The 23,019-nt window shown below is 37.7% G+C and overlaps 2 protein-coding genes across 3 annotated transcripts in view; both read left to right on the top strand.

Moving 5' to 3' along the window:
- LOC107158257 (guanylate-binding protein 7-like) overlaps positions 1-17,088 on the top strand; it is a 130,393-nt gene extending 113,305 nt beyond the window's left edge. Inside the window, 12 exon segments of the mRNA XM_048814966.1 lie at positions 2,360-2,555; positions 3,922-4,038; positions 5,639-5,748; positions 5,950-6,146; positions 8,677-8,706; positions 8,709-8,956; positions 10,154-10,296; positions 10,298-10,367; positions 11,042-11,162; positions 12,651-12,752; positions 13,061-13,247; positions 15,455-17,088. Coding sequence (XP_048670923.1) covers positions 2,553-2,555; positions 3,922-4,038; positions 5,639-5,748; positions 5,950-6,146; positions 8,677-8,706; positions 8,709-8,956; positions 10,154-10,296; positions 10,298-10,367; positions 11,042-11,162; positions 12,651-12,752; positions 13,061-13,212 — 1,293 coding nt within the window. The 5' untranslated portion in view covers positions 2,360-2,552 and the 3' untranslated portion in view covers positions 13,213-13,247; positions 15,455-17,088.
- Positions 17,089-22,115: 5,027 nt separating this feature from the next.
- Positions 22,116-23,019, top strand: part of LOC107158256 (guanylate-binding protein 4-like) — a 28,328-nt gene continuing 27,424 nt past the window's right edge. The window contains exon 1 of one of the 2 annotated variants that reach the window (XM_048814958.1): positions 22,116-22,225. The gene's annotated coding sequence lies outside the window, so the exon portion shown is untranslated. The remainder of the gene's footprint in view (positions 22,226-23,019) is intronic. The other variant, XM_015504714.2, reaches the window with a different exon arrangement.

The following is a 23,019-nucleotide window of genomic DNA, read 5'->3' as shown; positions in this document are numbered from 1 at the left end:
CGCTGATACAAAGACCTATCTACAGGTGTGGCGGTATACTGGACCGGTAGTCAGTGATGGGTAAGATCCAATTGCAATGGTACCAACCTAAGACAGGAGGCTGATGCCTTGAGGTCAGCTCATCCGATAACGGGTAAGGACCATATGTACCTTTGGACAACCTAAGGCAGGCACAGTCCCTAAGCCACATGCTTGTTGTTTAAACAGAGAGGGGGAGATGTTGAGAGCCACAGCCGAAGGGGCCCCAGCAAACTTTCAGACTGCCAGCTGATGATTGGCTCACAGCAGCCCCAGCAACTTCTAGCTGATTGGCTCCTCTGCGGTGATGCTCATTGGGCTGTTTCCCCACCCTTTCAGACCATGGAGCTGCTCATTGGGGGACTTTTTTGGCTCCGCCCATGAGACCCAGCCAATCCGCCTCAAGAGCAGGAGGAGTGGGGGAGGTTGAGAGGCTTGTGGGAAGCCGGTGGTGGCAGTTGGGCTCTGAGGGTTTTTCCTGAGGAGCTGTTTTGCTTGGCGTGTGTGGTTGTAAAAATAAAGTTTGTTTCTTTTGACAAGTGGCTCCTGAATTGTGCCCAGCCAGACTGCAGCAGCATGTTAACTTTAATTCTTCAGGGCAAATATTGACAAGTGGTATAGCTCATAGAGTGGTTCCATGTCCAGTCTTTTGAGGAATCTGAATACTGATTTACAAAGTGATTGTACTAATTTACTATCCTACAACAATGTAAAAGTGTTCTTTGATTTCCACACTCTTTTCAGTCTTTATTAGCATTTGTGTTCTTGATTTCTGACTGGTATGAGATGAAATCTCAGTGTAGCTTTGATTTCCATTTCCATAATTGAAAATCTTGTTGACCATGTTTTCATGTATTTGTTGACCATTTGTATTTCTTCTTTTTAGAAGTATCTGTCTGGTTCATTTACCTATGTATCAATTGTTTTTTAGTTTATATATTCTGGATGTTAATCTTCTGTTGGAAGATTAGTGAGGAAAGATTTTTTTCCCATTCTGTAGGTTCTTTCTTCACATTCTTAATTGTTTCCTTTTATGATCAGAAGATTTTAAATTTGTTGTCATCCCATTAATTAACTCTTGGCTTTATTTCCTGAGCTTTAGGGGGATCTATTGAGGAAGTCATTGCTTATGCTTATATGCTGATGTTTGACCCTATGTTTTCTTATAAGAGTTACATAGGTTTTGATCCAATTCTTAGGTCTTTGATGAATTTTCAGTTGATGTTTGTGCAAGCTGAGAGGTAAGAGTTTCATTTCATTCTTCTACATATGGATAATCAGTTATCCTGGCACCATTTGTCAAAATGGCTGTGTTTCCAGTTTAGTTTTTGGCATCGACATTTGTCAAGGATCATATGACTGTATCAGTGGGTGTTTCTTTCTGTGACTTCTGACCTGAACCATTGCTCTATTAACCTGCTTTTATGCCAGTAACATGCAGTTTTGTTACTATAGCTCTGTAGCATAATTTAAAGTTACATATTGTGATGCTTCTAGCATTGCTTTTTTTTTTTAATTTGCTTACAACTGTTTTGACTATTCTGGGTTTTTTATAATTCTAAATGAATTTTCAGACAGTTTTTCTAGTTCTCTGAGGAATAACATTGGTATTTTAAGGGGGATTGCATTGAATCCATATATCATTTTGGTAGTATGGCCATTTTCACAATGTTCTTATAATTAATTAATTCTGATTATTATAATTAAAATTATTATAATTAATATTAAGTCTGCTGATCCATGAACATGGGAGGTCTTTCTACCTTCTGGGGTTTTCTTCAATCTCTTTCTTCAGTGTTCTATAGTTTTATTGTAGAGGTCTTTTACCTCCTTGGTTAGATTTACTCCAAAGTAATTTTTTTCTTAGGTTCTTGTGAATGGAATTGTTGTCCTGATTTCTTCTTCAGCCAATTTATTATTGTATATAGGAAATTTATTGATTTCTGTAGATCGATTTTGTAAACTGCTAGTTTACCAATATGTTTATTATCTCTAGAAGTCTTTCGGTGGAATATTTTAGATCTTCTAGATATAAGACCATATTGTCTGCAAATAGTGATAATTTGACTTATTCTTTCCCTGTTTTTATCCCTGGTATTTCTTTCACTTGGTAGGCAACACTTTTTGAGTCCTTCATGGAAATGTCGATAATGTACATAAGTCATCTATACCAGTCATCATATGACATGCTACATAATGTTTTTACTTTTAATAACATACAAAATGTAGAAATTAATGTTAAATATTCCACAAGCAGAGAACTGACATGAATGTGGCTTGAATAGCCATAAGAAAGACTTCAAGATCTTGTGATTCACTGAGTGGCTTTTCTGAGTTACAGGTGACCATGGCATCTGAATCTCCTATGAAGATCCCCATTTGTTTAGTGGAAAACTGGAATGAGCAGCTGACAGTGAATTCAGAAGCCTTGAGGATTCTTGAAAAGATATGTCAGCCTGTGGTGGTGGTGGCCATTGTAGGGACATATCGTACGGGGAAATCCTACCTCATGAATCATCTTGCAGGGCAGAACTATGGTGAGTGTGGTCTAGGGGCAAGGACAGTTGCTTGGAACCACAAATAGGACAAGCTGATCTCACTTTCTCTAGGGTCATCTTAAGGAAGAGGTTAATCCCTCCCACTAAAGAAAATGTCTAATTCTTACCAGCATATTTATAACCTCTCACCTATCCAAAATCATCGCATCCTTTTGTCCATTAATAAAGAGCTCCTCAACCTTATCAAAATATCTGCTTCACTGTTGTTCCTGGTGCCATCCACTCTCACCTGCTCAGGGGCTGAGCTCTAACAATCACTCCCTTTTTGCCCCCTGCATCCTTTTGTGCAAGCAACATGGCCATTTGATATAGAATACAAATATAGTGAAGTATGTCCTTTTAAAACAAATGGATGAGCAGAAGGATGCACAGTAGGGTCTCTCTATATCCAATATCCAAATTGTGATACCACTCAATTTTTCTCTATTTATAGCAGATCTTTGACAAATTAACATGCTGCTCTTTTTTCATAGTCTTTTATAATATGCAAACTATAACACAGTACATAAAGCCTATGTATACAACATAGTTAATAAATATAAAGTGAAAATTATGTGATTACTAACTAGATCAGGAAAGAAAACTTAACCAATATTCAAAAGTCCAAAGCATATCCTCTCACATTCTTACCAAAGCTCAGAATATTTTGGTTTTCAGGGTACACTCTACTCTTGCTTCTAAATAATGGTTCTATAGTCTATTATGCAGTCTACAAAATTCTTAGTTCAGCCTTCTTTTGACTTTTATATAAAAGGGACTGTAAAGTGTGTATTCTTGTTTGTCTTGCTTCTTTTGTTCAAGAAGAAGTTTATGAGCATCCTCTGTTTGTAACACATATCTGTAATTTGTTTTAAGTACTTTATAGTATGCTTATGTCTGAGGACACCATAATTTATTTATCCATTTGTCGTTGATGAGTAGTGGTGTTATTTCCAAGGTTTATATTTAATGAATAAGGTAGTTATAAATATTCTCATATTTATATCCTGGTGCACATGTACAAAAACTTCCCTTGTTCAACAACTAACTGAACTCAACTTGAATCCAGAGGACACTACAGCTCTTCCTGGCCAGATAAAAATACACAGGGAGACAGCATAGGATGATAGAGTTTACACTAATTCTTAATGTGAAGTAATTTGATCACTTGAAACAATAATGTGAATTTGGGGTACAAAGTGTTTTTTGAGAAAGATAACACTTGGATTATTTATTCTTCTGAAATAGTAGCGAACACTGTCCTTGTTCAACACTGTACATTCCTACAGATTTAATGCCTGTATCCCCTGGCAGCTTTACCTCTCAGGTGTCACTCTATGTTGTCTTCTCCTCTTTCTTCCCCCAGGGCTCCACAGTGAGGGCTGAGACCAAGGGCATCTGGATGTGGTGTGTGCCTCACCCCAGCAAGCCAAACGACACCCTGGTTCTTTTGGACACTGAGGGCCTGGGGGATGTGGAAAAGGTGAGGCAGAGAATCCTCTGGGCTCTTGATTCATGTGCAATTCAATTGGTCACCTCAGTCCAACATCTGTGACATATTTTTATACCTGCAATCCAATTATGAATAATGAGACTAAATTCCATTTCCTTGAATTTCTCTAGCAACCTAAAATACTTTGGTTGTTTGATTCATTTGTTTTTTGCTGACAAGAACAATTTTAGGAGGGACAGTTTATATGGGGGTTCATGATTTCAGAGAACTTGGTCCATAGATAACTGGCTCCATTCCTGGGAGCTTGGGGTAATGCAGACCATCATGTGCAAGAGTGAGGCAGAGGAATGTGGCTCACAGGATGATCAGGAAAAAAAGGAAGAGACTCCACTTCTCAGATACAAAATGTCCTCCCCAAAGGCATGCCCTTAGGAACCCTCCTCCTCCAGCCACAACCTACCCACCTTCAGTCACTACTCAGTTAATCCCCTCAGGGCATTGATTCACTGACTGGGTTAAGGCTCTCATAATTCAATCATTTCTCCTCTGAACCTTTTTGCATTGTCTCACACATAAGCTTTTGGGGAACACCTCACATCCAAACCATTACTTTGGTAAATTAGGACAGGTCTTCTCTTTTTAATACTGGGATGTACAATTTAATTTAATAAATACACACCAAACAGCAGAACCACTGGCTGACTTAACAACTTGTAACGGGATTTGAGTAGGATCTGGATCTATTTTAAAGCCTTTTAAGTCTTGCCATTAATCTCATTAAGTCTTGCCAGTTTTCACTCTGGCCTGCAGGCTCACTACTTCAGTGAAATAAAAGAACCCTGTGCTCTAACAACTTAGGCTTGCTGCTGCTGGTGCTTCCACTTGCTGGACCCCTGCATATTCTACAGCTCTTTAAAAAACAGCTAATAACTTCTTGCTCTGAATCCCCAGAGCAATTTTTCACATTCATGGACCTCCCCACCCCACTCTCCACTGTGTTTCTTTTTCTCCCTCTCCCTCCTTCTCCCCTCCCCTCCTCTCTCTTCCTCTCCCTCACCCTCTCCTTTTCCCTCCCACTCTCCCTTCTTCCCTCTTTCTTTCTGTAAAATAATGTTGGTTCCCTCTCCTCACAGATTATCATTTGGTCTGTGTTTATATGTATTATGTGTATCTGAGCCTCTATAAAGTGATATTCCTGTGAGCAGAGACTGTCAGAACTTTGTATCTATAAAACCAAATGCAGGGTGTGGCACCTTGTCAGATGTCAAAAAAAGTGTTGTTCAACTTAATTGAAATGTGATTACATCCTTACCACAGCCATGATGAAGATGAAATTTGTCATGAGTTATTGCCCACTTATTATGAGACACCTACAATGTTTTAGGTATTTCATTAATTATTTTATGCACATTGAGAATGACTTTCATTTGTCTTCATAGCTACATAAACTAATATTCTGAGAGAGACAAATATAAATATCAATAATGGGATTTAAATTTAACATTATCTTAAAATTTTGTTATTTCACCTATATTCAGAAAGAGTACAGCTAAAAGAAAGAATGAATAACTTTAAATGAATGAATGAATGAAGAGTGGACTTGTAAGTTCTTTTCTCGTGTGCTTCCTAGGGTGACCCTAAGAATGACTTCTGGATCTTTGTCCTGGCAGTGCTTCTTGGCAGCACCTTTGTCTACAAGAGCATGGGCACTATTGACCACCATGCCCTGGAGCAGCTACAGTATCCTTCCAAGAACCAAACAATCATGTCTTATTGAGGGAGGTTAAGAGAATAGCAACTGAGACTGTTCCTTCTCTCTTCTAACTTGATTGTCTTGGTTGAGTAAGAGTAGACCCTGGAAAAAAAAGGGAATGTTCATAAAACTTGTTGCTAAGTGATCTGGAAATTGTGATGTTTCTCATTTCTTAGCTAAGATCCCAGCTATGTGACTGAACTAACACAACTAATCAGGGCAAAATCTGACTTCATGCCTGATGAAGTAGAGGACTCCATTGAGTTTGTAAGTTTCTTTCCAGACTTTGTTTGGACTGTTCGAGATTTCATGATGGAGCTGAGGATGGATGGACACCCCATCACAGAAGATGAGTACCTGGAGAATGCCTTGAAGCTGATTTCAGGTATCCAAGAGTGGCCTTGGTGCAGGATGTTCAATAAAGAAGTGGGATCAACTAAGCCCTGACTTTCATTGCTCAATATACCTGTTTATTTGAGACTGGATTGAGGCCCTTGCTAGTGGTGATTGATGATTGACAAGTGACCATGATTTTCATAATTATTTTAAAAAAATCTCCAGAGGCTAAGGTTTATATTTAATAAGGAAATTTAGGGCTTAGTGTTGTACCAATAATTTTAGAATAATCAGTACCATGAAAAATAATGAGGATTACAATCAATGCTACTACTTCTGAGGCTCATATATTTGTTACTTATGAAGTGTAACTGGTCCTTGTATTTTGAGGAAAAGAGTTTATCAAACTAGAAATGAGTAAACCTACAATCACAGGAAATGTAAGGACCTACTTTAAAAAATATTTCACTCATTATTCTAAAGTATATAGTAACATTCTTCAGAGAAAAGATGTTTGTATAATGAATCGTTCATGGGGGGAAAACAGTGATACATAATTCCAGGATTACTGGAATTTGGGTCCCCTTCATTTTACTTTTGGACAACATCACTTTATTTATCCCACAGACTTACATTATACTATTATACATTATACTATTACATTATACTATTATATATTAATATTATTATACTTACTATTATATTATAAATTTATTGCATGAATATATTTAGCAGAATACATGAGTACTGGTACTTATCAATACCCATGTTTATAATAGTATACTTACTATTACTATTATAAATTTATCACATGAGTATATTTAGCAGAGTACATGAGTACTGGTACTTATCAATACCCATGTTTATTCATTCTTTGAACTAACATCTATTTTGAACAGCAGATTTATACCAGAAAATCTCTGTAAGACAAAGTCAAGTGCAATATAATCTGACATCAAGAAGTACACATTACATTGAAATTCACTTTACTTTGGACTTTTCTGCTGAAGGAAATTCTAGACATAATTATGGTGTGTAGATTTTGGGCTTGGATTGTGAACCATTTTTCTCTACAGTTTTGGGTATCATCTTTCCTCCTCATGTTACTTTTCCCAGGAACATCTTGGCCTTATTTCTAGTATTATTTTACTGAAGAGCCCACATCTTATTTATGACATGGGATTAAATTATCATAAAAGTCTTTCTGACAATTTTTGTGATTAATCAGTCATTTCAAACTTTTAATAAATAATTTATCTGCCACTATACAAGGGGTAAAGAAACAATTTATAGGTTTCTTCACTAGAGATGAGTGTCTCTACAAAAGTATTTCCTTGACTCTCAGTTCTGATAAAAAAAAATGATGTTCAAGTTAACTTAACACTGCTTTTTTTAAATTGAATAATGGAAGATCAGTGGCTTGGGAGCTACAGTTAGGCAAAGATTCAATATTCTTAGAAAAGTCCTCAATCCCTTTTCCTACAGGCTTGTCTACTCAATGAGTGTTCTTTTTACAGGAAAGAGTGAAAAAATCCAAAATTCCAATAAGTCTAGAGAGTGTATCAGATGTTTCTTTCCAAAACAAAGGGCTTTGACTCACCTGTTATCCCACATTGATAAAGTTCCACAAAACCAGCTGGAAAGGAATTTTCAGGTGCAATTAAAAAACTTCTGTTCCTATGTCTTCACCAATGCAAAGACCAAGACCCTGGGAGGGGGAATCATTGTGACTGGAAATCCTGAGTTTCTGTTGTCTCAAAGCATGTCTCTTGGGAGTTCAGTATGTATGATAATATTGTGATTCTTTTGTGAGTTTGTCAGTAATTCTGTTTGCTTCTGTAAAGGCATGTGGAGAAGCAGACATTCATGCCACACACAGAAATGCATTTTTCTTAAAGTTTTTATATCTGAGGACTAGTTGAAGCTTAACACATTTCATACAATTAGTACACTAAGGGTACCATCAGAAGCTACTACTAAAGAAAGAAAATCTGTAAGTTGAGGGAAGGTTCCATAGGATTAAATGTTTCCCTGTGAGAATATACAAGATATTTTATAAATTGAAACTAGTCAGAAAAGAATCAGCAGGTCATGAGTCCCATGCCAGCTCATTGTGTGTTTGAGAAACAAATTTAAACAGCATTGGTTTCAGGAGCATGTGTTCTATGCAATCATGAAGTCCCCATGTGGAGATGGGCCTATGCTTGTTTCCAAACTCTATGTTGCTTTCTGTAAATTTTTGATGATATTTTTTCATTTTTATTTTAAATCAAGACTCACAAATTATGTAATTTACTTCCTCTAATAAATTCTTTTTCATTAAAAAATAACTCTTGGTTTCAATCTGTAATTGTGTAATGGGGTGAATGTGAGAACTATAAAAGGAGTGTATAGGAAAAACAATATTATTAAATAATGATTTATTCTTGGAGGATACAAAAAAAGAAAAAGTAGTAAGTACACTAGAAGAAGAAGAAAACATGAGATAAACAGTGTTTTTGTGATTTTTTTTATAATGCCAGTACTTAAAGCTTATAAAAATGACGAGTAAGATTTTTCATATACTCCATGTCACTCAGGGTTGGCGACTCTGGTGGAAACCTACATAAATGCATCAACAAAGAAACCATTCCTTGCTTGAAGAACGCAGTGACCACTCTGGCCCAGTGTGAGAACTCAGCAGCCCTGCAGAAGGCAGCTGACCACTACAGTGAGCAGATGGCCCAGCGGGTGCAGTTCCCCACAGACACGCTCCAGGAGCTGCTGGAGGTGCACACAGCCTGTGAGAGGGAAGCCATCACAGTCTTCATGGAGCACTCCTTCAAGGACGACAAGCAGGAGTTCCAGAAGAAGCTGGTGGTAATTGTCTTTTTTATTCATTCTCCCTGATTCCTCTTCTTATGCAATGAGACTTGGACTCTTTAGATTCCAGAGTTTGCATCATTCTCATCATAGAAAGAACATTGTGTGCGTATGTATGTGTGTGTGCAACTGAGCTCTTCACAATACTGTGCATTCTTTCTATAAAAGATGGCACTTAATTTTGTATTGCTGCAAAACAAATTATCAAGCAATTAGCAGATTAAAGCAAAATGAAAGTGTTAGCTCACAGTCAGATCTCTGCACAGATCTCTGCTCAGCGCACCACCCACTTAAAATAAGGACTCAAATTGCCTTAGTTCTCACCTTGGTGCTCTGGGGAAGCCCTCTCCACTTTCAAACAAGCAAGCACCCATCAAAACCTTCTCTAGCCTTTCTGATTTCCTCTTATGCCACAGTAGGAGAAAACTGCTTTTAAAAGTTTGTGTGATTAGATGATGTCCTATGGAGTACTCTCCATTTTTTAAAGTCGACCTGTGCTATGTAACACATTAGAATCACAGAATTAATATCCATCATATTCACAGGCCCAGGGATAAGGCGGGGTGTGGACACCAAGGGAGAAACAGGGACTGCCTAATTCTGCTGACCAGAGGCACCTTCACTGGAAGTTTGACTTTCAGTAGATCTGGAACTGACACAACACTGACAAAAATCTCTTAGGAAATCTAGTGGATTGTAATTTACAAGTACAAACAATAAAAAAAATATTCTTTCCTGTTTCCTCACACATTGAAACTCTCACTGAATTTATGAAGGGTTCAAAATTCTGTTCAGAATGCACTCAACTCATTCCTTGGGGAATTATTTGCCATGTACATAATTTCAACCACAGCAACTCATATTCCCTGACAAATTTACTTCTAGTCCAAGTTTAGCTTTTTGTTAGTTACTTTAGTGTTTGGGTCTCCATTAATACTACAGCTGAATAAACCATCAAGTTTATGTTTTCCAGCTCCATCATTTTACAGAGATTGGAGTTGACCACAAGGGAGTAAAGGTAATTTTCTGATGCACAGAGAATTGACCAGACCTGGGACTGAGGCACGTCTCCTGGCTGCTTTCCATGTCCCAGACCACTCTGAGGTTGTCAGACTGCTTCTTCCAAGAGGATCTCAGTTAGACCTTCCTTCTAACAACTTCTTTTTCTCTTATTCCTCTACATTTCCCTTCCAGGACACCATAGAGAGAAAGAAGGAAGCTCTCTTGCTGCAGAATGAGGAGGCATCTTTAAAATTCTGTTGGGATTGGCTAATGTGGCTTTTAGCACCCCTGATGCAAAGCATTTCAAGAGGAGCGTTCTCTGTTCCTGGAGGCCACGGTCTACTCAGTAGCAAAGGGTAGTGGGGTGGAACAGGGCTACAAGGTAGTGCTCTGGAGAGGAGTAAAGGTAAGGAATAAGGGGATTGGGGGGACGGCTAACAGAGTGTGGTCAGAGGGTCTGTGCTGTTCTTTTGCAAACTCTAAGCTCACAGAACCATTTATGAAACAAAGGCAAAGAATGGCAATATGTTGACATTTATATCATTTTATATTCACTACTCATTAGACGCTCTTAGATAAACTGAAAATAGTTCTTCCCAGAGAGGATTTAGAACCAGGAATTCAGGTGAAACCAACCATTTCTTTTATTTATCAAGAATGGTAGTTTTTTAGGCCAAATAAGAAGATACAATATGAAGGGAATAATATTGTTCTCATGAAATGTATCATACTTCAAGTGGGTAAAATAATATTCAATAGGATATGGTGTATTAACACTATTTTTTAAAGGTAACTGGGTGTGTGCTGATTGATAGTAACATTGAGGATGATGAGGAGCAGGTGTTAACAGACATTGAACATTCACTTCCTATACCAGGTACAGTTTTAGGTCATTTCTTGCATTATCAATTTAATTCTAAGAATCATGGAAACTAGGTGCTACTTTCTTCCTATGCAGTAAAGAAATGTAATGCATGAGGATCTAATAAGTGGCTGAAGATCATACAGCCAGCCAGTGACAGAGCTGATAGGGCAGCCTTTAGAAACTCTGAATTCTTTTCTTCTTTTGAAATCCTCCAGCTGTTTTTCCATGATGGCTGCAGCACTTCACATCCCCCAGCTGTTCTACAAGGCTCCCTTTTCTCTACATCTCAGCAACTTCTGTTCTCCTTTGGCTTATTAATAATAACCACCCTCAGAGGTATGCTGTGATCTCATTGTGGTTTTCACTTGTGTTTCACCGGTATTAGTGATGTTGAGCACTTTTACAATTATCTGTTTTGCATTCGAATTTCTTCTTTTGAAAAATGTCTATTCAGGTAATTTCCCCACTTTTTAATCAGGTCATGTGTTCTGTTTTATTTTTTACTCTTATGTTGTAGGAGTTTCTAATATACTTTGGAATTAACCTTTTATCTTATGAATGGTTTGCAAATATTTCTCCTGTTCTACATATTGTATTTTTCATTTTGTTTATAGTATTTGAGCTGTGAAAAAACTTTAGATTGATGCATTCCCACTGACTTATTTTATTTTTGCTTTTGTTGCCTATGCCTTGATTTTAAATCCGAGAAATCATTGAGAAGGCAAATGTCAAAGGGTTTTCCCCCTAATTTTTTTTCTAGGAGTTTTTCAGTTTTAGGTCTTATTGTTTAAACCTTTAATGAATTTTAGTTTATTTTCACATAAGGTATAAGACAATGGTCCAATTTCATTCTTTTCTGCATCTTTATTCTGTTCTACTGGTATTTGTGTTGGTTTTTATTCCAGTACCATGCAGTTGTGATTAGTAATACAACTATATATATCATATATGCAACAGAACATTATTTAGTTATTAAAAAAAGTCCTGCCAATGATGACAACGTGAATTAACCTAAAAACATTTTATTAAAGGAAGTGAGTCAGACACAGAAAGTCAAATGCTCTATAGTTCATATTCAGTGGCACCATAACATGCAGCTGTAGATGAGTAAGTCCTTCACAGCAGATGTACAAATGTGAGTGTAGACAAAATAATCTCTTATGTACCTTAATGCTACTAAGATTGTCGCTACCTCATCATTCTCATGAATATAGAAAATGTAACTATGATGTAATCAATATGAAAGTTGGCTTGATTGTAGGAACCATATACCAATGTGGACATATATCAAACATCATGTTGAACACCTACAATGTATACAATTTTTATTTGTTAATCTCAACAAAGATAAAAATAACTCAGAAGGCAGCCTAGAAAAGCTAAGGGGTACTGTAGTTGGGAGATACCAGTCAAGGAAACTCTTTTCTTCTTTTGGAATCCTCCTGCTGTGATCCTAGTTAAGAAAGACTAGAACAGAAAAAACAGATGTGCACATACCACAAATAATGGAGGGGGCATGTTTTTGTAGACCTGCTCCTACATGTGAGCAGGGCTCAACCTGGGGTTGCAACCTGCAGGTGGGGAGCATTCATGGGAGAGGAGGCTGGGAACCTAGGAAGGAGGTTGCTTCTACAAGGTTTTCATGTCTCAACAGAAAGCATGAACTTCCATTGTTCCATAGAAGGAAAGAAATCTCTATGGAGTCCTAATTAAGAAAGACACAAAATTAGAGTCAGTTTTATGGTTTTATTGAATACTATCATTCTCATCTAAAGACCAGATCTTTGATACCTAAAGAGTTTTTGTTTCTTCTTGTTTCCCCAGGCAAAGGAGGTCCTCCAGAGCTTCCTACATCCACTGTCTGCCATAGAAAATCCATCGTGCAGTCAGATAAAGCCCTCACTAAGGGAGAGAAGGCCATAGCAGGTACAGGGGAGGTCATAGCTCTCAGAGGGTGGGGAGGTTCCTGCACAGACCTTGACTGACTGGGCAAGAAAACCTTCCTGAAACCAGAAGCTTCCTCCTGCTATGGAGCACATGACCTGCTAAATCTGAGAGCAAGAGGGGAGTCCAGCAAATAGTTTTCCATCACAATTGCAAACATACTGTCATGGCTATTGGGCAAATTGAGAGATTTCCCTCTTGCCTTTTCTGAAATCACCTTGGTGTGCTACCTAGGAGGCTAGAATGCAAGCCTGTTGTTTCTTCTCTCTTCTAAAATCTTTGTGGAGCAGAGGAGCGGGCCAAGAAGGAGGCAGCTGAGAAGGAACAGGAGCTGCTAAGGCAGCAGCAGAAGGAGCAGCAGGAAAGGATGGAGGCCCAAGAGAGAAGCTTCTGGGAAAATATGGTACAGAGAAGATGGAGAGAGAAAGGGAGAACATCCTGAGAGAGCAGGAAAGGGTGCTGGAGCACAAGCTGAAGGTGAGTCTCTACAGGGCCTGGCAGGATGTGACAAACACTGCCTGATATCTCAGTTTGGGATGGGACAAAATGTTAGATACAGACAGCATTCCAAAGGGACATCCAGAAGGTAAATGTTTCACTGACACGGACATCTCAAGTGCACCTGGATCCTAATGAAGCCTATAAATCTAAGAGACTTCAACACTCTGTGTATTGATAGACTTTGGAGGGTACAAATAATAACCCCCTGGTGGTGGATTACTCTTTGTTGAGATTATGTGCCCCAATTGAGTAGGATTCTGGCACAACCATCCAAGAGACCTGAAACAGATCCTTATGGTCTGTATGCATCAGATTTGGCCTCATATAAAATTAGGACAGTGAAAGATCAGAAATTGCTCCACTTGCTTCTGTGTCTTCCTGGTTCATCTATGTAAGTAGAGTAAAACAAACCTGTCTCATAATCAGGAACTTGATGACCAGTGTTCTGTACAAGGGCAGCATTTCCCATGATTTGTTAGAGCATCATAGCCATGCCACCTTGGTGGATCTGAGAATCAATCAGAATTCAACCTCATTCTCCCCGACACAGCATCCTTTGTGCTGGAATAAAATTCCTCTCCACTTCCAGTGAGTGTGAGGAAATCTCACAAGTGTGTAAGCCCTGGGTACGTCCCCTCTTCAGGTCAAAGGTCTGGAAATACCAAAGAATATTCTAAGGTGGTAGAGAAATAGACAAATGTGCTTAACTGCTGAATTTGTTAAATTCTGAACTCTGGCAGTTAATAACCAGAGATTCTCAAAGGTGGACTCTTCCTCTTTTATAGGTCCAAAAAGAAACTTTTTACTGAGGGATTTAAAGAGAAATCTGAGGCATTAACTAAAGAGATAAATTTAAGAGAAGAGATTGAAACATGTAAAAAGAAGACACCCTTGATATTTTCACAGATTCTTGATATAGCTCCCACTGTTTTCCTTGTAATAGTCCCTGGGACTGGTAAAACTAGTTGGGGTAGGGATGAAAATTATTAGTGCCATTAAGAGTAGCCAGAGGATTCCTAATAGGAAATCATAAAATGAGGCATCTTTTATTTTAATAACATTTTTCTATGGTTCCTTTTAAAGGAGATTGTGTCATATCAGTTTCATTCAAGAAAATTTTAAAAATAAAAAGTAGTTATCAAAGAATATGAGTTTATCCCTAAGAGAAATGATTTTTATTGAATTGAAGTAATAAGAAACAATGAAGACAATATGAAATGATTTCTAAAAAAGTCTTAACTAAAGCAAAAAAGCTAAATAGCAATGTGAAGAAAATATTTGCAATTCATATTTAGTCATGAAAGTTTTTTAAGTCATATTGAGCTCTTGTGGAAAATGACCAACAACCACATTGTTTAAATAGAAAGAAACATGAAGAAAATTTCATTTTTACTAAAACTAATGTGCAAAACAAAACTGTGAAGAACATAGTTTTGTCTTCTTAATGGGCAGTGAAGAACAGTTTTAGTAATATACATCAAAAATTAAAATGCACATACCTCTGATCTAGCAATTGCATATACAGGAATTTCGCTTATGTGACTTTTTACCCAATTATACATGATTTTTGTAGTGGTTTACTTATTTCAGTGTCATGATAATTACAAAAGACTGGAAGCAACTGAAAGTCCCTGTGTCAGGTACTGATAAGGGAAATAATAGGACATATTTTCAGAATAATACTCAATAATCATTGTAAAAAGTTGGGGAGTTGTAGGGGTAGGGGATCTCCAAGATTTAGCATTAATGAATGAAAAATGTAGAAAATGTGAATACTTAAATTTATAAAATATTGAATATGCATATATGTTATAACCTACCTGTGGAAAATACAAAACACTAGTGTATATGTCACAATAGGAAGGCACCTGTATAGTTGAGGTGAAAGAAGAGAGCACAACTAACTTTACATCATATATTCTTCCATGTTTTTAACCCTTTGTATGGATTTTTTACATTCAAACAAATACAAGTATAATTGGCAAAACTGAAAATGAAATAATATATGTTTGGAAAATTCCCAGGACAGGATGAAAGTGGGTTTAGTACTACTAGAAATAGCAAAATTTCGCTCGACTAGAAAAGACTGCTTCTAAGAACAAGGAACTAGAAAGCACAAGACATCCTGATTTTTTGATTTTCGTTATGACCTTTCAATAAGGCCTTTAACATCTATTCCCCAGAATATGCTTTTCACACTTAGGTTTAAGGCGAACTGGATCCAAGGGTTGCAACCATTGAATCCTTCTGTCAAGTGTTACCCTGACCTTGATCCCCTTCCATCCTTACTCCAATCCTTTTCCTGTGGATTGCTTTCTCCATGATGGCTTCAGTCTTCAAACCACTCATACCCTCTGGAACCACAGCACCAACAGCTACAAAATTAGAACCCTCCATCTATAAGTACAGAGATTCTCTCTTTCCCAGAATCTCTACATACCTCCTAAAAGCTCTCTTGCTAGAAGATCTCATGACTGCCGATCCTGATGCATGTGCCTGCTCAGTGACAGGGAGTCCTGACCACCAGCCCTACTTCATCCGAGTGGAATAGTACCTGGTGGAAAAGGCCATGGGAAAAAGGACAAGAACAAACTCAGCACTTCCACTGTTCTCTGAACTCTTACGGCTGAAGAAATTCTGCACAAATATTTGCTGTCCTAGGAGTCTGTGAGTGATGCAACTTCACAGACAGATAAGACTCTCACAGAAAAGGAAAGGAGATCAAACGTGAGCAGAGACCAAGAGACTACATACTCAAAAAAGTCTCTTTAAAGTTTAAATATTTGGATGAAACTGTTACCATTAAACTAAGTAAAAATCACATAGACTGTCTTGGCTCCTGAAGCCATTTCTGAGAATGTTGTATGCAGTCACTAGCATCATGGCTACCCCATCGAAAAATAGTCCTAGAACATTCCCTCTGTCTATTACATGTAGCATCAGTGTAATGATAAAAACTTTACAAAAAGATCTTCTGAAGAACCAATCTGCAGCTTTGGGAGGTCCTGCTCTGTGAAACAGTGGGGACAGCAATGGCTAAGTTGTACAGTGGACTCTGGCCTTGAAATGAGACGGGGCAGAATCCTCTCCAGAGTTGGGAGAAACACAGCAGGTTCTCACCCTGAGCAGGGCACAGTTGGCCTGAGCTTCCAGGCCTGCCATTCCTCATGCCTTCTTCATAGAAGGGTATCAGGTGCTGTTCCTTCTCCTGGCCCATCCCATACTCTAGACCCCACAGACTTTATCATTTATATCAACCCTTGTGTCAGTTAACAAATGCTTCTTTATACATTCACAGACAAACCTCCCATATCACCACCTGTCCAGGTGATTCCTCCAGATTAGGACAATTCACATGCTTTTTAGTCACCCATGGGCATAAACTGGGATCAACATCCAAACACACAGCATGCTGTTTATTGTAATTAGCTGAGGTAAGTTGCAGGAATAAATAACATCCCACACAAGTTCCAAGCTGCTATTGTCATCAATTTTTGTCTCTCTAATTTGTGAGCAGGATAAAGCACCTTTTCTAGTTCCAGTGGCTGCCATAACCCAGGTTTCTCTCCCAGTATGAGGCCCAGTACAACTCTTCATTCCAAGCAAACTTGTTTATCTAAACACCATAATGTACATGGTTATGCAAATAACTGATCTGTGCCCAGTTGAATCCTTTTATGTAAGTTTTGTACATAGTTAGTTCATATTAACCAAATAACAACTGGTCTAACAAGTTAGTGACCAGTTGAAGATTCATACCTAATGTTTCAGAAGTTACCCAGAAATTGTGTCTTCAAATAAATCTTTTCCTTTTTAAGTGGAAAATTCTTCTTTTCTATGCGTATTTCTATTATTAAAAAATACTTCATTGAAAATAAACTCATAATACAGGAAAACTCAGAAAAAAAATAAACAAAACTCACTGACCCTTTCAATTAGCTGACGATTTTGTAAACTTAAGAGTATATATTCTTCTGAGGTTTTATCATGATGAATTTATAAGTACTTTTTTCCAGATGAAAGCACACTAAATGGACCTAAAAGTAAGTCGTTCTTAACCAATATTTCCAAATTTATTTTCAGACAATAAATTTACTTTATCTGGAAACAATTTTAATGGATAGGTGAAAAATTCAGTTCCTTTACATATAAATATCACAGAAAGATTCAATATTCTCTGGAACTATTTTTGATTTGCTTGAGAGAAACATAAATTTTATTGGTCTGAAGGAAATGCAGCTGATTTCCTAGTATTACACCCTTTTCAAAGTAGCCTGGCCCTACTTTCACTTTCAATCTCACTTATAAGGAGAAATTAAAATTTCAATTTATGTCCTAAAATGGACCCTAGAACTTATTTCAGGAAAAGTCTGGGAATAACTTTGTTGTTTATCATTTACAAAAACAGGAAACTGACAGGTTACAAAAGTTAAAGAAGGTGAGAACAAATTGGCAACCCTTCTTAGTGATAGCCTATGAAAGAATCTTATTTTGAGTTTGGGCTTTAAATCATCCTGTGATTCAAAAATTACTCCAAATACCATGAGATGACTGAGACATAGGACAAGCAATTGTTCTGACTTCAAAACAAATATTAGGTTTGTCAGTTCATGTATTTACAGAAGTAGACTCACACAGTCTCTGTTCTACTGTATCTAGTATATGTGTATCTAGTTAGTCTGCTCAACATTTTTTAATTTATTTTTTTAAAAAATAAATGACAGTGGAATGCATCACAATTCTTATTACACACATACAGCACAATTTTTCATATCTCTGGTTGTATATAAAGTATGTTGACACCAATTTGTGTCTTCATACATGTACTTTGGATAATGATGTCTATCACATTCCACCATCCTTGCTAATCCCTTGCCCCCTCCTTTACTCTCCCGCCCCTCTGCCCTATCTAGAATTCATTTATTCTGCTCAACATTTTGATTGTGCTGTTTATACCTTTTGTTTGGTGGAATTAGAGATTGGAAATTTTCATTACTACAAATCTTTCCATTTAACCAATATACAATGATTTGTTTCCCTGCAATGGTAGATGAACACTTACAATGCTTTCACTTTGGAGCTCTTATAAATATTCCTGCTATTATTATTTTCAGTGAGTTTTATATGTGCACATGAAAACATATCTGTCAGATGTATAATAAGGTATCAAATGGCCACTCAAAGGGCCCATTTATTCAACTTATGATATAATTTAAAACATTAAGTTGTCCAATGTGTACTTTAACTCAAAATTACAACACTTTCTAAAACAGAAATAGCTTTCAGGGAGGGATAATAATTTGTGCATTCATAATGATTTTACCTCTTTTACTGATTCTATTAGTTTGTAAATGATGTGCAATGGAAACTAGCAAAATAATGACTGGAATAATCTTTACTATAACTAAAATTTGTGATTAAACCGTTTCTGTAAGTATCTAGAGAAGCAGGAGCTGGAGTACAGAGGACAAGATGAAGAGAACAGAGAGAAAGAATAATGGGTTGGAAGAAAGAATGTCCATTCTGCCAAACTTCTATAAAATATAAGAAAAGTTCTTTTAATAACTGGAATCCAGGCTATTCTGGGCCTAACCCTTAGAGAGCTATTGGGTGTTCTCGATTGCACGCTCGCTCTTTCTCTCTCTCTCTCTCCACTAATGCTGGTCTGAATGCTTTGGAAGAATAATAATAAGTAGGAAAAATGTAAATGAGTAACTTTTATCAAATAGTCTTATTGATCTGTTACTAAAGTCAACATTTAAAAACTTCAAAATCTGCAATTGATCATTTCCGACAAATTTTGAAAACATATATGAGGAGCACTTTTTGCAGTAAAGGTTAATAATAATCTACTGAAGTATTTCACTACCACAAATCAGATATCACAGACCACAGGGGGAGACTAAAGTATCTCTTTTTAAACTTTATGAGTAGGATCTTGGAACCAACAGAGAAGATGTTCTTTCCGGTTATTCTCACTGAATCTGTTACTCATGGAATGAGGAATGACCCAGACTTGAGGACTATACTCATAGGTAGTGTCTGTCACCATCACTGATGCGAATAAAGGATGATCTTTTAATGGGGTCAGAGGTACAGAGACACAACCAGCTGAGAAATTAATGTTTAAACCCACATTTGCAACTAGACCTTGATATTCTGTAAACTCTGCTAAGAATAATTTCTACTCTCCCCTTCCCACTTACACAACCAGCTCTATCTGCCCTCAGATTGTATGTAACCTCCAAGAGCTACTTTGTCTAATTATTCAATCTTCCTTGCTCACAACCTCTTCCCCAGGGAGGCAGGAGGTCATATCAGGTTATATATATGTCCTACCATATAGAAATAGACATAATTATGTATGCACTAAATGAGAAAAAAACACTGAATGTACGGAGCTATTCTGTGGAAAGTTTTCTAAGTCAACAGACATGTAAAATTTTAAAGTGAGAAACTTTTCATCATCTTGGCTCACTTGTTTAATTATTTTATTTAAAAAAATCATTACTTATCAAATCATTACTGAACAAACAAAAAAAATTGAAAATCATGGAAACATCTTTTCTAACTATTGTATTACCCAAACAATGACTTTAAGTAATAAGCACTTGAAATATTATTGTCTCTAAGTTATCTTATATGCCAAGGGTCTTTAAGTCAATGGTAAAAGGTACAGAAAAAATGTTCATATGTTTGACTTGGGAGGATCTAGGGAAGAAAATCTACATGGAATTGCTGAAGCCTGAGTACTGGCAAACGTGTCCTTTCCATCTCCCTTCCCTCATGCACGTTCTGCAACCCACTGGTGCTGGCCTGTCTGCTGTAACAAATTTTGAAAAACAAGGATTGCTGTGACTTTTGATTTTAGTGTCCTACTCAGGTTCACTGAGTCAGTGACTGAAAGTCTAGTGTGAGTAACATTTCAAGAAGAGCTTTATGTCTCCACTGGTTTTATCAAGCAGAGACCCAATACCAGTCTGTCTCTTACCTTTGGTCTTGCTCGTAAAACTTAAAAAAAGAAAAAGATATAAACAAAAGACACAAAAAACTATCTTCATACAGTAATTTCCTGTGATTTTTCTATTCTTCACAAAAGCAGTTAAATCTATTTGTAATACATACTGAAATATGGGGAAGGTATACATTGGGTCATATTCACCACTCTATCTCCAAAAACAAAAGAAATAAAGGAAGAAAAGTAACAGAAATTACGTGATTTGTATACCCAAACATGCCCCAAATGATGATTAACTAAAAATTCATTTTTGATTCATGTAATTTATATTGATATCTATAATGTATTTTGTTAATTATTATTTTAATTGTACATATTTTTGGTGTACACTGAGGTCTTTAGGTACATGCATACAATGTGTGATCAGCAAATCAAGGTTCTTAGCATAGAAAAGCATTATTACAGATACAACAAACAGGTTTCATTTGTCAATGCACTCCCCAATGTCGACATTCAGAAGTTTTCTTTTGGATTGCCATCAAGTGGGGATTTCTCCTTTGTCACCAGACACAACCATACTTGTTGGTACTCAATAAGGGATTGCTCCATCCTCCTTCAGTTGTTTTTTATGAACATTTCCAACAACATTCCAGAAATTGGCAAGGCAAAGAAAAGCAGGAATGAGAATCTAGTCATCTGCCCAGACTGAATTGTTGGGGGAAGCTGCAACTCTTTGGAAGAGAGACAGGAAACTTTCTTAGCCAGATTTTACTACAATAGTATTGCATGATGACACACAATGTAAGTGAATAGATTATAAGATCTCCTACCTCCTACCTGATCTTTAACTCAATGGCTACAGAAGGCAAGCTCCAGGTTCTGGGTTAGGTTCAAGTGGAAACTTGTGTCCTTTTCATTTGTCCTCAATTTAAAAGAACAATCTTAAAGTGAGTTTATATCCCTCCTCTGGGGTGCAAGTTGAACATAACATAATGGGCTGATATGAATATGAAATGTCTTAGAAATGCTGTCCCTTGCACAATTTGTTGGCAAACTAAGTCTCATATGGTCAACCTCATTATTCCAGTGGCAAAATATATTATTTTATGAGGTCAAGGAAAAAGCTGAATATTCAAATCATTTCTGTGAAGCATTTGACCTGCTCAGCAATGGGTTAATGATATGTGAATGCAGCCAATAACTAATCATTGCCTGTTGTGGCTCATCAGGAATTCTATTAACTGATTAATTTGGGTGGAGCCTTGCTCATGTCAGATGCATATAACATCTTGAAGGCCAAGGTATTACCCTTGTTTCTCTGGCCTTATTTTGGATGGTGACTAAAATATTAGAAGGCTCAGAGGGCTAACCATGCTTGATTTGCCATCAGGCTACCTATCAAATAAGAATGAGTTAAGAGGATAATGGGATCATTGAGAACACATAGTACTTGAACAGAGCACCCAATAACAACATTCTCATTCTAATGACATTTAAGATTGTGTATATCACACTAATTACCTGGTGAAGGGGCACAAGGACTGAACTGAGAGCAGCTCATTACCTTTGGAAGAAAAGAAGTCTCATTCCTTAAGATTTCCATGCTGTCCTTCAACAGCTGGCTGCCCTAGAAATTATCGCTTCGTCTAAAAATTCTCCCCATTGTGATTATGACAGCTTAGGCTACAGGAGCAGAATGGCAGCTGACAGCAGATGAGTGTTTTGAAGAAATGGGAACACTAAAAAAGAGAAAAAGGGGAAAATAGACTGGCCTGGAGGAGTCACCTTCACTCCCTAATCAGAGCAGGCTCATGTCAGGCCACCAATGCAGTTTCTCTTTCCCCCAAAGCCTACTGAAAACAGGAAAAAAGAGGAGAGTGTGGGGTCCAGCTGGCAGACATGGGAGCCACTTGCTGTTGCAGGGACACACCCTGGTGCCAGCTGTGGAAGTGCTGCTCTCTGCTGCTCCATCTGGGAGGTCACTGCTTCACCACAGGTAAGTAGAAGAGGGAGGGAGGCTGGAGGTGAGCACTTCACTCTAATAAGTAGTAGAGGGAGGAAGGCAGGAGGTGAGCACTGTTGATGTAGGCAGCTGTCCAGATCCCAGAGGCTTAGGGATCCAGCAGCACTGGATGAAAATCCCCGATTCTGATCTGGTGTTAGTCCTTGGCAAGCACCAGGGACAGACACATAGATGCTGAGGTCTTGGGTGGATCCTGTTTTCTACTGTGACATAGGAGCTATGAGCAAATTCTCTGTGCCCACCTCTGTATCAAAGTCTGTCAATTTTGATTTTGTGAGATCTTTGGCCTCAAAAAATGAAAAAAATTCTGTCATTCCAAAACAATTTATTTCTCTTTTCAGTCGTACTGGGGAGGGCTTGGAGTGAGCATTTTCCAACAATGAAATCTGTTATCGAGTCACAACTTTAAAAGTTCTTCCACTTAAAATGCACAATCCTTGACAGGTGGTGCAAGTGTGTAAAGGGGAACCTCTGAGGGTGGCCTGGAGACTGTGCACATTGTCCACATGCAGACCACTCAGTGCACATCAGGCCCCACCCACTGACTCTCCCGAAGTACATCTTCCTGACCCCAGAAGGATGAGGGGCTTTCCCATCAGGCTCTGTGCAAGTCAGTGAACCCATTTCCTAGAAGACTCAGAATGCCCAGGAGTGGGGTGGTACCCTGGGGAGTGCAGTGACCCCATCACTGATGTGGTATTGTGCCAACATCTGATTTAATGATAGCTTCTTTGGCAGGGGAAAGTTGTGCTGATCTGTGAGAAATG

Source organism: Marmota marmota, unplaced genomic scaffold (assembly GCF_001458135.2).
Source record: "Marmota marmota marmota unplaced genomic scaffold, marMar, whole genome shotgun sequence".
In the NCBI taxonomy this organism is placed as follows: Eukaryota; Metazoa; Chordata; class Mammalia; order Rodentia; family Sciuridae; genus Marmota; species Marmota marmota.
This window is presented reverse-complemented; position numbering and strand designations above follow the sequence as displayed.